The 16,712-nt window shown below is 38.3% G+C and overlaps 1 protein-coding gene across 3 annotated transcripts; it reads right to left on the bottom strand.

The window, feature by feature from the left end:
- Positions 1-397: 397 nt before the first annotated feature.
- Positions 398-16,126, bottom strand: ankle2 (ankyrin repeat and LEM domain containing 2). Of its 3 annotated transcripts, none has more exons than XM_082170213.1 (13): positions 15,832-16,126; positions 13,495-13,962; positions 12,605-12,799; positions 12,221-12,414; positions 11,585-11,773; positions 10,507-10,629; positions 10,340-10,412; positions 9,260-9,429; positions 9,027-9,133; positions 8,115-8,305; positions 5,300-6,146; positions 4,264-4,395; positions 398-2,502 (listed from the first exon to the last, which is right to left on the bottom strand). In XM_082170213.1, exons 2-13 carry the CDS (start codon positions 13,940-13,942, stop codon positions 2,253-2,255), a joined length of 2,919 nt encoding a protein of 972 aa, XP_082026339.1. In that variant the 5' UTR covers positions 13,943-13,962; positions 15,832-16,126; the 3' UTR covers positions 398-2,252. The 3 variants fall into 3 exon arrangements, with proteins under 3 accessions (XP_082026339.1, XP_082026338.1, XP_082026340.1); XM_082170212.1 differs by lacking the exon at positions 15,832-16,126 and adding an exon at positions 15,045-15,283; XM_082170214.1 differs by lacking the exon at positions 15,832-16,126 and adding an exon at positions 14,583-15,020.
- Positions 16,127-16,712: the final 586 nt, after the last annotated feature.

Genomic DNA, 16,712 nt, shown 5'->3' with positions numbered 1-16,712 from the left:
AATAATAAGACATTTTTATTGAGCACGTAATCAGCATATCAGAATTATTTCTGAAGGATCATGTGACACTAAAGACTGGAATAATGACGCCAAAAAAATCCCACCACAGGAATAAAGTTTCAAATATATTCAAAAAGATTATAAATTGTATTTCACATATTACTGTTTTTACTGTATTATTTTTAACAAATAAATGCAGACTCGGTGAGCATAAGACACTTCTTTCGAGAACATTTAAAACAATCTTACCGACCCCAAACTTTTGAAAAGTAGTGTACCACCAAATATAATAATAATGTGAATAAATTGGTATGTGTAATGCACCAAAATGAAATCTAAATTTACTAGTTTCCATAAAGGTTGCTTTTTCTTCTACAGTCAGAGAAAGTCAGTAAAGTTACAAGACTGTGCACTTTATTTATCGTTCGTCAATAGAACATCAAATACTTTCCTTTAACGTATACTGTAATAAAATAGGACTAGAAATGCATGCAACGTAAAAGGCCAGGACAACAAAAATAATTAAATTCTCAACAATAAATTGCAACTCATTTTCAATTCACCAGTGTTGGCACTACAAAGCATCGTTTAACAAAAAGTAAGGCTGGCATTGATACAACACTAGCAATAACTAAACTGTAAACCTTTTTTTCTTTTCTTACAATCGCATTTTAGAGGTATTCAAACACTGCATATGCCAATGCTACTGTACTGTATTTTATAACAGAGAAAACAAAGGTCTATTCAGCTTGTATGTGATCAGTGCATTTGTCATGCACTGAGGAGCCACAGGCCCTTCCAAACAGATCATAATCAAAGGCACTAAAGCTTTACAAAGCAATGATCAACAGGCCAGCACTACACTGAGAACGATGGGCACCGAAGAAATAGATCACATGATCTGAAAGTACCACAGAGGATGTTCTGAACTCATTTCCTTGAGATATTCATCACATAAAACTGAGCTAATTGGAGCTTTTCTCCTTTTGCGCATGTAGCTTTGATTTGAAAATGACTGGGGTGAATCGTTTGAGATCAGCCAAAATGAGTCCATTTCAAAAGCCAATGAGAGAATCACCTTGACATGATCTAGCGGTGAGGTTGAAACTTTGTCCGTCGAAGATAGGATGAGGGACATGATCTTTGAACATTTCCGAACACATTTAAAGTGCACTTACAACACTCTGGATTCACAATCAAGTCTTACAGTTATTATGACATTTATGTAACAAGATAGAGCCGACTTGCCATCCGCACTCGTTATCAATCATCGCCAACTTTTGCGTGTGTTTGAACACGGTGCGGCACTTTACAACAAACTCGACAAAGTCTCATCTGATGCTCATGATGAATTGCATCAAAATCCAAAAAGAATTAAAAGTGCAAACAAATACGTACATAGAAATGATAAAATCACATTTATTTAACTTAAAAATTAAAAAAAGGGGAATATTTTTCACACTTTTTTCCCAACACATAAGGCTGCAATTAACACTGCACGAATAAACGCCTGCTTTCGAGATTCAGAAGTAGGTTTTTCCTTTAAGAAATGTAAGGCAGTTCTCCAATTAAAGAATAAAAAATAACTTCTGGCAGTCAGTTGACTTCCCCCCTCCCCCCTCCCTTAAAAACCATTAAATACCCATTAAAAAGAGCATTTTGTGCTACTGACAGTTAACTAGCAAAAATAATTAAATCATTTACTACTACATTATTTTAATTTAGCTCTGGGTTTCTGTTTAATTCCCCCCCAATTTAAATGACTGTGTTAAGTGGGAAATTGTTCATTCCCATTAAAGACACAGCTTTGTAAATCCACAGATGTTTCTCCCAAGCACGCGCACGCACACACACACACACACACAGATAATAAAGAAAACAGAAAACAAAACAAAACCAAGATAGAAAAGTCCATCACAGATCAACATACTCTGTGTCATACACAGACGTACCGCGAATATATATATATGATGACTCAAAAACCCACAGGAGATGTGCATATTATTATTTGAGCTGTGTTCTATGACCCAAGGAGCACTCAAACTGAAGGACGGCCTGTTGCGAGATCCTATCTGCGGTTTGCCCGGCACTAAGAACCCAGTTTGAGCGGATTTCATGGCTTCCATTATCACATTGTTCTCTGTGATGTTCCATCCTCTGAAACAGCCCACGCTGGATGTAGTTACTTTTGTTATTTCAGGTACTAATCAGTAGAAATTGGCGGTGGGGTTGGACGGGATGGAGAGCGTTTGTTAAATGGGGGCGTCGCCGAAATGTTTTAGCCGGATCCGTTGGATGTAGCTGACCGGGCTGTAGTTTGAATGAGCGGGACTGTAACTGGAGTGTGCTGGGCTGTAGCGTCCGGGGCTGCAGACATCCGGTGAGCCCATGTGACGAGCTGGGCTGAAACGGCCCGCGGGGGACAGAAAACCACTCGCTGGAGAGACAGGGGTGACTGAGTGAGCCCTGAAATGGCTCTTGTGCATTGCAGAAGTCTGCCAGCTGAAAACATAAATACAGATCTCTTAAGTGTACATAAATATGTCACAAGATGCTCTTAAAAATGTAAATATATATATAATAGACAAACAGGACTTTTCTTGCTCTTTGAAAATTTTCGTTCAAAAGTTTGGCCTTGTTAAGATTTCTTTTTATGTTTTTTGAAAGAAGTCTTTTTTGCCACCAAAGCTACATTAATCTGAACAAAAATACAGTAAAAAAAATAAAATATATTATTACAATTTACAATAATGGTTTAAATGTTTTAATATATTTTAAAATGTAATTTATTCATATTTTTATCATTTAAAATGTTTGTTATCATCAGCCACTACTCCGGTGTCACATGATCCTTCAGAAATCATTCTAATATGCTGATTTGGTGCCCAAGAAACATTTATTATTGTCAATGTTGAAAATTGTCTTGCTTAATATTTTCGTGGCAAACTGCTATTACATTTTTTATTAGGATTTTGTGATACTAGAAAGTTCAAAAGAACAGCATTTATTTAAAACAGAAAGCTTTTGTGACATTATAAATGCCTTTACGGTCACTTTTGATTAACTTAATTGATCAATGAAATTGATCTTTCTCAATAAAAGTATTAATTTAAAATAAACTTTTGAATACTCACCCTCAAGTTGTTCCAAAACTGTATGAGTTTCTTTCTTCTGCTGAACACAAAAGAAGATATTTTAAAGAATGTTGGTGACCAAACAGTTGATGGGCCCCATTGACTTCCATAGTATTGAAAAAAAATGGAAGTCAGTGGGGCCCATCAACTGTTTGGTCACCAACATTCTTTAAAGGGATAGTTCACTTTGAAATTAATTTTTGGTATGTTTTAGCTTACCTCAAAGGCATCCAAGATGTAGGTGTCTTTTTTTCCGCAGTAGTTTCAATTTTTATATTTTAAGGTCAAACCGTTCTTGTCTGTCAGTCAAATAATGCAGGTCTATGGTCACGGCCTCAAAACACAAGCACAGAGTCCAAATTAAAACAATTCCCCGTCGTCCAAATTAAACAATTCCCCATCGTAAGTACACATTGATGGCCTAAGACACAAAACGAGCGGTTTGTGTGAGAAAACGAACAGTATTTATATCGTTTTTACCGCTTATACGCAGCCATGTCCAAGTGATCTGATCTGACGTGCACGCAGACTGGTGCATAGATATATACACACTAGATGTCGCCTTAAAGACATTCGTTCCAATGAACTGCCGTAGACAAGGCGACATCTAGTGTATATATCTATGCACCAGTCTGCGCACACGTCAGATCAGATCACTTGGACATGTCTGCGTATAAGCGGTAAAAACGATATAAATACTGTTCGTTTTCTCACACAAACCGCTCGTTTCGTGTCTCAGGCCATCAATGTGTACTTACGATGGGGAATTGTTTAATTTGGACGACGGGGAATTGTTTTAATTTGGACTCTGTGCTTGTGTTTTGAGACCGTGACCATAGACCTGCATTATTTGACTGACAGACAAGAACGGTTTGACCTAAAAATATAAAAATTGAAACTACTGCGGAAAAAAAGACACCTACATCTTGGATGCCCTTGAGGTAAGCTAAAACATACCAAAAATTAATTTCAAAGTGAACTATCCCTTTAAAATATCTTATTTCGTGTTCAGCAGAAGAAAGAAATTCATATAATTTTGGAACAACTTAAGGGTGAGTAAATGATGAAAGACTTTTCATTTTTGGTTGAACTATCCCTTTAAGTACACTAGTGAGCCACACATACATACCTTTGCATTTCTAAGTGGGAGAATGCCTGAATTGTGCTCTTCCATTTGTGAATGCTGGGATACTTCAGAGGGTCAACATCTGTAACTCCTAAAGCTGACAAAACCTCTCTGTCCAAATTGCTGGGTGAATCACTGAAAAAGGAAAGAAAGAGGGAATGTTTAAAGCCAAAAACTTGATTTTGTCATTCATTGTAGACAGATTATAGCTCCTAGTATATATTTGAATGGAGCATAACTAGAGAAGTGTATGGGATTTTTTACACATGGTACAAAATAGGACCTAAAAATATTTTTGCCCCCATTTCTTTTTTAACAAATAATGAGTCAAGGAGGGTTTTTTACCTTCAGAAAATAACCACAAGAGCTCAATCTAAATTTTATACAAGGTTTTAAATTTTTGTAACTTCTCTCGGGGTTCAAGCAAACAGGGCTGGGCAACAAACTCAAGCTCCTCTGGCATTTCTCTTCAAAAATTCTCGTTTTAGACTTCTAATTCGTGGCCACTTTTGTTTTGCTCTATCCTCTGCGCTTCCACGTTCATCAATACATCATGCGTCGGGTCAGAGGTCACTAGACTCACATACGGTCGTTAACGGAAGCCAGTGATTATGGTTTATGAAGTATAAAGTTATAAATATTATAAATATAGATATTTTTCTTACAAAAACAGATCGCTTCACTTCAGAAGGCCTTCATTAACACCCTGTTGTCGTATGGATTACTTTTATGATGGATGTATGCGCTTTTTTGGCTTCAAAATCTAAGGTACCATTCACTCCCATTATAAAGCTTGGAAGAACCAGGATATTTTTTTTTTTATATATATAACTCCGATTGTGTTTGGCTGAAAGAAGAAAGTCATTTACACCTAGGATGGCTTGAGAGTGAGTAAATTATGGGATAATCACAGCGCTGTTGAGTTCTGTACTACAAGAGCCTTAATATTTCATTCCACTATTTTTCTAGTCTAGAAATCACAATTTAGAAATTATCTGATACCACTGGAAATATCAAAGTGATCATTGGCTCCTCTCACCCTTCAATGAAGAGTCTTTTCGTCACTCTGGGAGGGGTCCGCAGTATGAAGTCCTGAGAGCTGTCAAGTGATCTGTAAGAGCTAGAAGACCCCGAGGAGCTGAGGTCTCTTCCCCCATGATCCCAGGACTTTGACCTGGCACATATTGTGCGCTCACCCCCTGAAGTCTCTATAGTCTGTTGGTTCAGAAGTTCTAACCTCTCACTGGCCAGAAAGAATTCATCTGAACTTGCACCGGACCTCCCATCCACTTCATTTCTTCTCTCCACTCCATCCTTCTCAGCTGCTCGTAACACAGACGTCCTGTCTTTCTCAAACACAGAGTCATCTTCTGAGGACAGCGAGAGGCGGACCAGTCCGGAGGTGAGCTCTGTGGCCTGGGTGTCTCTGTGGCGTTTCCCTCCACTCCTCCTCCTCTCCCTGTTTGTCCTCTCTGGCTCATCCAGCAGAGACATCCTCTCAAACTCAGCCATTAGGTTTGAGATGGGTGACAGCATGCAGGAATTAGAGGAACCGCAGATGCGAGGGGACATTTTGTCTCCGTTTGGTGTCCTGTCCCCGGGGCCCTGTTCGCACAGGCCATTTTTACTGCTGGAGATCAAGGATTTCTCAGAGAGCAGTAAATCTTGCTCTGCCGCTGCCTCTATGAGGTCAGCGCTGTGGGAAACTGGTAGGATGTGAAATTCAAGGCCCCCTACCGCCCCCTGCAGGCCATCTTTGGAGCACACAGAAGAAATACTGGTGAGTGCAGCATTCTGCCTGTTCTTGATCTCCTCCAGGCTGATGTCATCACCCTCATCCAGAAATGCCCCCACAGAGATGGAGTTGCAGAACTTATTCAGTTTGCCTGAAATTTAAAAGAGGACATTTCATTGAGTGAAGGATTTCCTTTGGTCTTTGAAATCAAAAAGTTTTCCCCAGTCCCCAATATATAACCACTCATATATACATTACAATAAAATAATTGTACATGCAAGCCAGTCACAATTTACACATAGAAAACTTAAAAGTACAGTAGCAAGCAATGATATGCATTTATATAAATGTAATTCAAGAAGTATAATTTTGTTGTGTGTGTGTGCGCATGCATATATATATACACACACCACTATTGGAGGTTGTTTTTCAAAAAGACTGTTATGCTCACCAAGGCTGCATTTATTTGATCAACAATACAGTAAAAACAGTAATGTTGTGATATATAATAAACTTAAATTTATTTACAAGATCATTTATTTGAAATATAAATCTTTTGTAACATTAATGCATCCTGCATGGGAAAAAATTTTTTGGTTATATAAAGCTGATATTAGAATAGAACTGCATGTTGTTTGTAGCCTGGAAATCCAGACCTAAATCTAAAAGATTAATGGTCTGGTGTCGACTAATGAAAATCAGCCAGCTCGAGGGGCGGCACCAAGCATGCATTTGAAAATCTCACAGCACGCAATTGGATAACACTACGACCAATCACAACAATAAACCCCATACGCTTAGCTACCAGGGGAGCTAACTGGTAGATTATACTCTTCCGGTCGGCAAAACAGCAAAAACACCCTACTTGCAAAGGAACGATTCGAGCGCCGTCTTCTGTTCCTCTTTTGGGAAAAAGCCAAGTCTAACTCGTTCACTGTAGCGGCCAAAGCCGTTTCAAACCACTACTATTTATCCAATGTTTACTGATGACTTCGACGTCACACGCTGTCGTCATCTGTTTAGCTCGCCTCTGGCCCGCCTATATCAGATAACCCCATGTGATTGGTGCAGCTCAGATCGAGGGGCATATTTAATGAGCTCCATTGCTCGACACCAGAGTAACTCGCTGAGCAAATTCAACTTGTGCTCTCGCGAGAACTCTGGTTTACCAGGGTATGTTGTTTGGGTAGCAAAGTTCTTTTGAAACGACACCAATGCCTATGGTAACTTTACAGTTTAAATAAAACAAATAACATTTTGAAAAAACTAAGAGGTTTTATAAAATAATAAACATCACATTTCATTGTAATAAAAGATTATCCATGTTATATTAAAGTACCCTATTATGCTATTTGAAAGGTTCCTAATTTTGTTTAGGAGGTCTCCTACATGCATTCAAGGTAAAAAACAAAACAATTTTCTATATGTGTAATATACATTTCACATCACCTCATTTCTCAAAGAGTCTGAAAACAGTTAGAAGATTCAGTCTCTCTAAACCCCTTCTCTCTGCAAGCTTACTCTGCTCTAATTGGTCAGATGGCCCAGGCTGGCGTGTGTTGGAAACAAAATGCCTATTACAATTTCTGAATTTCAGCTCCGGAGGCTTCCTCAGCATAAAACCGATCTCTTCTAGGCCTCAGCTACAACTACAGTGTTTGAGAGCAGAGCGAAGTACACCATAGGCTGGAATTATGGACATTTGTTACATTGTTACGGAGATATGTAACGGGAAGTGAGACTGGAATTACTGACTCGTTTCAGCAGTTCAGAATTGATTCTTTCTTTTAGGAGACAATAACTTTATTTGTTGTGCACTTCGATCTTTAAAACTTTGCAGATCTTTTACCTTCACAAACAGCTATATTACACACTGCACGAAAGGTAATATAAAAAATTTGTCAGAACAAAAACGGCAGATGGGCTGAATGGAAATGCAAATTTACTCTGACAGTAGGTGGTGCTTATGGAAATATGAAAAGAAAATGCCATCAAAACTTTTGTAAAGACAGTCAATTCACATAACCCCTCACCAAATAAAAACTGTGAATGGCCTATTTTAATCAGAACAGCAAATTTGCCAAACGTCTGCAGGTATGTTAAGAGTCAGTGGTCTTACCAGGAGATGGGGTTTTAAACCTGTTGCTGGTTTCATTCTCTCCAGCCTCCTCATGAGCGCGCTCCCTGAAGTCCTTTTTACTGAGGTATTCTTCAAACACTTTTAGGCCGTCAGATGACTGCAGGTCCACAAAACTATCCAGGAAATCCCAGTACTCTGCCCAGGGATGACCGAGCTCATGGGCCAGATCTCTGCTCACAGACAAGACAGCAATATCTAATCAATGCTCAGTTCTCTATTAATGCCTAAAGAACATGAAATGAGTGTCTGTGATATACAAGTAATGTCTAGCTTGCTTCAATTATGACGCTTTTCCACTGCATGGCACGGTTCGGTGCGGCTCACTTTGGCGCTTTTCCACTGCACGGTACGGCTCGCTTTAAATGGTACCACCTCTGTTGAGGTTCCAAGCATACTGTACCGATACTAAAATGTGACGTGAAAACACTACAGATCACTGATTGGTCAGAGAGTCACTACTAGCGTCATTGGATTTGCAACATGAGATACCAAACCCGCTAGATTTAAATAGTCAGCATCAGACACTGCAGTATTATTTGTTCGCACAATTTTTATTAAACAACTTGCTTGAAAACATTTATAAAAATAAACTTGAAAAAGAAATGGCTGAATTGTGGTGACTGGTCAGTAGAGAAGGTGCAGACGTTCTTCTCGTTGGTAGCCGAGGAGCAGATCCAGCGAGAGCTGGATATTGCGACCAGGAATAAAAAAGTTTTTCAGCAACTTTAACGAGCAGTCTACAATCCCACCCACTTTGAAGCGGCACTAAACTGCAGTGGAAAAGCAAACTGAGCCGAGCCGAATCGTACCACACAGTAGAAAAGCAAAGCGATCCAAGCTGAGCCGTACCATGCAGTGGAAAAGCGCCATTATATCTTAGTTAGCTCTGACCTGCCAACTCTTTCTGCCCCACGGTCTGGGTCAGACTTTAAGATGTTGTGGAAATGGTCTGCCCGTTCTCTAGGAGGAGTCTTCCACACCCGTCTGAACTCATCCGCCTATAACACCACAATGGTTTTCATTTATAGACAAATTTGATTAGGTCATAACACATGACTAAACATCTGTTGAGTCTGACAGCACAAAACTAATATACTTTACAACAAACAAACAAAAAAACTCACTTTAGATGGACTTAAAGGCCCAGCAAAGGCTCTGACTGCCATAACTGGATCCTTTGGGCTTCTGGGTAACCGTGGTGACAGGTTTTCCATTGGCTCAGGGGACCAAGGTGCACCAATAACAGGCTGGGAGGAATTATCAGTGGCTCTCAATAAGGGGATGTATAATCGATCTGTAGCCAATCAGAAACCAATCAGGTGTTAGGATATGGAATGCAACTAATGTACATTTTTAAAATGTATTAATACACAAGTATATACCAGCGGTATTCAAATGGAAGACCGGGGCTCCGGAGCCCGGCTTGGTTCCATCCGGACATAATTGCGCTATAAACGCACTTTTGGTCGTTTACGTATATTTACATCCTCTAAAATTTTTATCTAGAGCCAAACACACTTAATTCAAGCCCTTTCCGCGGTGTGCGTTGGTTCTCTCTCCCACTTAAGATGTAAAGTGCCACATTAAGAGCTGCAGACGCCGCGGTTATTTTAACAACAGTAGCGGAAACACGGTGAGCAGCAAAATAGATTTTATCTGTCATACAGATGACTCGACCGTTAAACTAAACCAGCTTTGTGACGCCTTTAGACGATTTTTTTTTTTTTTCATACATTTACCATTATTAATCAGCATACTAAGAGCATTAAATGATAAACAATGTTATAATTTGGGAAATGATTTAGAGGTGGAGAGGGAAGACAAAAAAAAAACTGTGAAATAACTAGTTAACTGTTTTGTGCTCATGATGAGAGTTTTGATTATTCAATTATGAACGTTGTTTGTTTTTAGTATAACTTTGAGCAAATTATAAAAATGTAATAATAATAATAGCCTGATAAAACCTGATCTATTCATATTTAGTTGGGAGAAATAGACAACATTGCTTTAGCTCTCGCAAAGATTCTCATCTTTGATGACTATTTTTAATGTTTAGGATTTTTTTCTTTCACAAAGTACTACGGCTGCTAGATGGAAATGTTTTACAGTTCCAAAAAAGTATTATCCTCCGCTGGGAAGGAAATATAGAGAGCAGACCTCTTGGAACTTTAATTGAATACCCCTGGTATATACCATCGGCTTACCTTCTAAATATTCCTTTATCTTCTGTTTGACCTCCTGAACTTTACCCTTTTCTTTCATTCTTTCACAAATGACCTAAATTAAGGGAATACAATGGATGACTGATAAATAAGCTTTGATAAATTATGAAATCCTCAGCATGAAAGCTATTGCATCAGGGTTGCCGTACCTCAGAGGGTTTCTGGTTGTACTTGTTCTTGCAGTTCTTGTCAATGTCTGGATGAGAACAGAGTATGTTCACCACCTCTGGACAGCCAAATTTACACGCAAAGTGGAGAGGCGTCTCAAACCCCTATAAAACACAGGATAACAGCATTCAGTTGGCTCTCCCTAGACAGCTACCTAGACAGCTATCACATATCATATGTCACATATCAAAAAAGATGTTCAAAACATTGGCATCAAATGTTGGCTTTTAAGATATCGTCTTTGTCAAATTCTGAGGCAGCACTGAATGTATTGTCCACACAAAAGGCAATACCACAATGCATTGTGAAGTTTTTAATCCAAGATGGAAACTTGGACTTTTTTTTATATTTTAAAATATTTTATTCAGAAACGATAAATGCCTGTAGGAACAAATTTTACACAATATTTTTGTGCTTATCAGAGTATGTTCACGTAATTACCAGATAATAATAACCCAGATGTTCTACTCTGAGCTGTTCACATCCTCAGACTCAGAATTATGCGTTTCTATGGAAACAATATTAACGTCAACATGAATACATGTATCATGTCATTTATACAAGTAACAGTTATGCAAATGCATTTTTGATAAACTTTAAAAAATAACGTTTATTTAGTATGACATTAGACATAAGTTATCCAACTCTTTGCTAGATACATCAAGCTGTTTTGCATGTCTTGTTTATTTTCAGATTAATAAGTCAATTACTGGAATTTTTAAAAAGAAATATTACGAGATTACTTAACTACATTTGACTGCTGAAGCTAGTACCATTTTCAGTGTTTCTGCAGTTTATTACCAGTTGGAATGTTGCAATTATGACATTGCACACCTATTGTATATATAGTATAAGTTAATGTCTGTGTGAGTGACCATTAATGGAGATGATGCCCATTTCAGTCACTATTACACTACTATACACACTGCTATAGTTAGGAAGCTGACTTTAAAGGTAACCAGCAAAAAATTAATGCGGAAGCTGCTACCTCAACTCTCATGTTACAATATTATGTTTGAACAGTTAAATAATAAAGACAGATTAAAAAGTAACTCTTACAGCTTTATCTGGTGTATTGAGGTACAGGTCTACGATGTACCGGATGCGTTTCTGTAGCATGCTCTCCTGGTCATCTGGGTACATGAGACGCATGAAATCTGGGTTCTCTAGTGTGTCCAACAGGATCTGAACAATGCCTGGCTGGTTCTCCTTCCCAGCCACATGCATCACGTTATACCTGCAGCCCTCCTGCAGTCACATTTACAGAAGAGAAACATTTCAAAGAACAACATTCAGAGACTTTAAACAAGCTGTTGTGAATACGAAGAAGAACATGCTCAAAGTCGACATGAAACGGAAGTTGCGATAGTACATTCTCCAAAGAGAAGAGATCTCATTGCCAGAGGGAGAGGAAGTTATTTTGATTAAAAATTGAGGGCATATGAATATTTAAAAAATAATAATAATGTGCATCGCACGGATAAAACATTTATAATAAATACTGCAATGTTCCATGAAAATTTTTTTATTTCATGTTGACCTCAAAAGTATATAGCTGTGGAAATAAATAACTTAATATTAAGATACAAGGCCAGTTTCGAAAGAGACTTTGAACTTTGAAAAGAAGCCAATAGCTCACCGGAAAAAGAGCCAAAACAACTCCATACAAACAGATCATGGTACAAAAGTGCTCACCTGGACTACAGTTGGGTTGTCCCCTGACCCGATGAGGTAACGAGGGTTGCTCCAGACCAGCTCAGTAAAGGCAATCTCATCTCCCTTCTCCACGGCCTTCCTTAGCTTGGCCGTCAAATCTTGTGTCCGAGGACTTTTAAAACTGTTTGCCTTCTCCCTGTTGATTGTGTCTGCCTCCATCATAGATGGGTGGTCTGGTTTTGGGAATTTCACACACACACAAAGGTTACATATAATAATTAATGTATAACATATTTTTACTATATTATATATCATTTAAAAAATACATTTTGAAACGTGGTTGAAACTAATTAAAATGTATAAATAAAATAAAATGATTTTTCAAATGGGCATTACATCTGAAAAAATGGAGAGGTACTTCACCTTTGTTAAACACCAGGCCAGGTTTGACGGGAGAAACACAGAGATTGCTTTTACTAGGCGAAGGGTAGTAGTCACATATGCCTTTGGCAAACTTCTCAGCATCCTCACGATTGGAGAAAGCTTTAAACCGAGCCCCCTTCATCATTTTAACGGCCTGCAAAGCCTCTTTCTTATCCGTGTACACATGGGCTCTCTCTACAGAGGCAGACGAAAAGAAAAATCAGTCTTAGACCAACATAACAGGTTTAAGTCATCTGTAAAAGACTATTGTACTAACAACTCTACAGTATTAGTGCTATAACTAATTACAGAGGGTACAAAGAACTCGATGCTGACTTTCACACATCGTACACTATAGTTCAAAAGTTTAGAAGCTACAAACACTTTAATTCATCAAGGATGCATTAAATGTATTAATCAAAAGTGACAGTAAAGACATTAATCAATACATTATATTTCAAATAAATGCTGTTATTTTTAAATTTCTATTCCTCAAAGAATACTGGTTAAAAAAAAATCACTGTTTGTGTTTCACAAAAATATTCAAAATAATAAAGGTTTCTTAAGCACCAAATCAGCATATTAGAATGATTTCTGAAGGATCATGTGCCACTGAAGACTGATGAAATGATACTCACATCATTCTCTTTCTATGAAATCTGCAAACTGTATTCATTGGTCCTAACTCTGGTCAACCGCTATAGAGTGTTGCTATAGAGCACTGCAATTATTTCTCATTTACTAGATTACAATCAAATGGACTTCCCCACACATTTTGCATCTATCTTCTGTGTGGCATTTTTTTCTTTCTGCGAGGCCGCGACATCAGATGTGCAGGGCCACGCATGAAGGAACATTGCTCATAGGGAAGTAAAGGTAAAACTGCTTACCATTCCTAGCCAGTACATCCTCCCACAATGGACACACCCCATAGAAGAAGGTGGGCGACACCTGTGCAGTTTTAGAGGGAGTCTGTGCCTCCAACTGTGAATTCTCCACATTACCGGGGCACACCGTTCCGCTCAGAGCTTCCTCCTCCGGTGGGTTGAGGCCCATGCCGTACCCAAAATCTCCATCGTCGCCTATGACCGGATCTGGGGTTGCTGATGTGGCACTGGGTGGCACTACACTCCCAGAGCCTTCCAACGAGGCACTGTTCCCACTGCTGCCATCAGGCTCAGTAAGTCCAGCCTTCTCCACAAGAGTCCTGGCGAGCTTACGCTCAAATATGGCTCTTGTCGTGGCAGTGATGGGGCCACACTTCAAATTGGCTTTAATGATCTCCTCCCTCAACTCGTCAGCAGTGAGACCCTTCAACCTGCTCAGGACCGCGTCCATGCTTCTGCTACTTTGGCTACCTGATTATAAAGAAACACATTTGGGGTTACAAAAATAAATGGGTATGAGCAACCCATACCAGTTCAGCACAAATTAAGATAGAGGTTAGGGTGTAGTGTAAGGTTAGTATTTGTTGTAATATTGACCAATGAAATCTTTAGAAGATAGTATAACACAGGTAGGGCACTTCATGTAATGTTCTGCACACACTACTAGTGGTTTAAAGAAATAATTTGCTTCCTTCTTTTATTGCTAAGCTATCACATAAAATATGCATGAGGAATAAATGCAGACTGAATATAGTACATAATATATCGCTTGAAATCTTTGTCAGAGGCAATAAAAATGGGCTTTTGATGACTACAATGAATGTGAAATTTGGTAAGGAGCAATAAAAGACTAATAATGAAATACTCATTCTTTTTTTTGTGCACGTTTTAGAAATCAAACGCATCCTTAAAACAGCACTGTGAAACCAAAAAGCACATTTTGGTAAATAAACAAAACAACTAAAACAATTTTCCATAAGGACAATCCCGCAAGTGCAGTTTCACTAGAAGCACCGCAAAAACATTTGTGTCTATTTCTAATATATTTGGTTAAAACCTATGTAGCAATTTAAAAGACACACTTCCCTTACTTGATTAGATATGTATAGAAAACGCAACGTCCATGCTTTTTTCAAATCAACACCGAAAACAAAGTTCTCCCAATATGACATATGACACTATTGAAATTATTTACTTCCTTCACATTTATGAAACGCGGTATGACGTCATTGTGCGTCATCGCGGCGGTTAAACTGACAAGCATAAAGCTCCTTTTACATTGTTAAACATCAAAAACGAGCGACATGAAGTGCAGCTGCTCAAATCGTGTCACCGGTCACGTTGGAACTAACCGCCTCTAAATCTCATCCCCTGCGAGGCAAGCATGCGTCTGCATTCTGCAACATATAAAAAGTTTATTGAAACCGAGGCGTCACGCCCAAACTACCACCCATTGTAGTTTTTGTCTGTATATTAGATAATCATGATTAATGGAGATGACAGATCAGAACATGGATGATGAAAATATCACCCGTGATTTTTGCATCACTTACCATCTATCAGCTGAACAGCGATTCCGTGCGTGATGTGAAAGCGCAAACGTGCATGTGTGATTTCTTAAACGTGTATATGAGTGTGAATCAAGCGGACGCTCTGGAAGGGTCGCATTGTTTACAGCTCGGTTTGCGCATGCGTGTGGTACAGCCTGCGCGTGCTCAGTACGCCGGGCAGGGTTCATGTGTTTCAAACGCCGGTTGTGAGTCGGATCTTTGCTAAGAATTGAATGAACCGGTTCACAAAACCGATCTGAATTATTCGTTCAACTAATTTAGAGCTGGAAATGGTACATTCAAAATTAGATTAAAGATACGCATTTATATTTCTCCACACATTATGTCCATGCGAATCAGTATTTGCAGAAATGTAAGAAAGATAAACACAAAATGTTTTTGTAATGATTACCATGAAATAGTTTTACAATTATTTAGCCATTTTTATTTTGTATTTTATTCTATACAAATTTATCAACAATAACATGTAATGTGCGACGCCGGGATGTCAGAAATTCCATCATTACGTAAAGGAATGACAGAATTGATTGATACGATTACGAACTGTTCGAAAGAACCGATTCGCGGAAGAGTCAGACTTCCCATCAGTAATAATCACATATTAAAAGTCAATGCTCTGACAATGACATCCGACAATATAGCAATTATTAATATCTTCACGTGATATTAAACGTTTGACAGGTTGACTTAGCTAATAATAAAGACAAAAAGATAGATAAGCTGTAGAAGTGAGTGATTCCTCAGCCTGATAAAATAATATAAATATTACCTCTGCTTCTGTCTGGAAGTATATGAAGGCTGCGGGTGGAGGTGGGCTGCACACCAAGAGCTCCTTACATGCTTAGTTTCCATACAGCCATGCCTTTTGTCACTTATTGTGGCAGAACAGGAACAAATATGTCGCGCTCGATAATGGCTCGTTCTATTCAAGAAGAGCTATAATAACCATGCACAACTGAAAATATGGGGTTCTCAGAAATCACGATAGTTGTTTCAAATTGACGCCCGAGCAGAAAATGTGCCTCCCGGAAATCTCTCTCCCTCGTTGTATCTTTGCCTGTATTTGAATTGGTTTAAGCAGCGCTCCCACGTGTCTACCTCGTGTATTTTTTATAATAACATAATGGAAGCTTTTCCCGCAACGGAATAAAATATAAAACGATAACGAATTTATATCTAGCAATTCTGATTTTAAAAAGTCCGAGGTATATTACGCAATTCTGACCTTTTCCACCGATAATTGTGATAAACTCGCAATTTAAAAATAAAGTGTAATTGTGAGGTAAAAAATCCGCAATTACGTTTATTATTGTTATTTTATTTCGTGGCGGAAATAATATTAATTATGAAATTAATTATGAGTTATTAATGGAAATTTGCATACTTCCCAGACTCTACAATGCATAGCTATACTGCAACAATAATACGAATATGGTAGCAAGTCATATCAAATAGGCCAGTATTTAAAACATTATCTCAAGATATCTGTAGATATTGCATTTTAACGATTAAAATCAAACAAAAAAGAATTTCTTGAAGCAACAGTAGGCAGTTACAGACAATTTGTAAATTATATCTGCTGTAATAATATAATATAGATTTGGAATCTAATTGTGTTTCCTGTACTTTTTTATAACATATAAAATACCA

Source organism: Leuciscus leuciscus, assembly GCF_965113295.1.
Source record: "Leuciscus leuciscus genome assembly, chromosome: 5".
NCBI classification, from domain to species: Eukaryota; Metazoa; Chordata; class Actinopteri; order Cypriniformes; family Leuciscidae; genus Leuciscus; species Leuciscus leuciscus.
This window is presented reverse-complemented; position numbering and strand designations above follow the sequence as displayed.

Excerpts from the sequence above, each read along its gene's own strand:
- ankle2 (XM_082170213.1), bottom strand. The coding sequence starts at position 13,942 with ATGGACGCGGTCCTGAGCAGGTTGAAGGGTCTCACTGCTGACGAGTTG. Across the intron at positions 10,413-10,506 it reads ACAACCAGAAACCCTCTGAG|GTCATTTGTGAAAGAATGAA; the intron begins GTACGGCAACCC and ends CCCTTAATTTAG. Across the intron at positions 4,396-5,299 it reads AAAAGACTCTTCATTGAAGG|TGATTCACCCAGCAATTTGG; the intron begins GTGAGAGGAGCC and ends TTCCTTTTTCAG.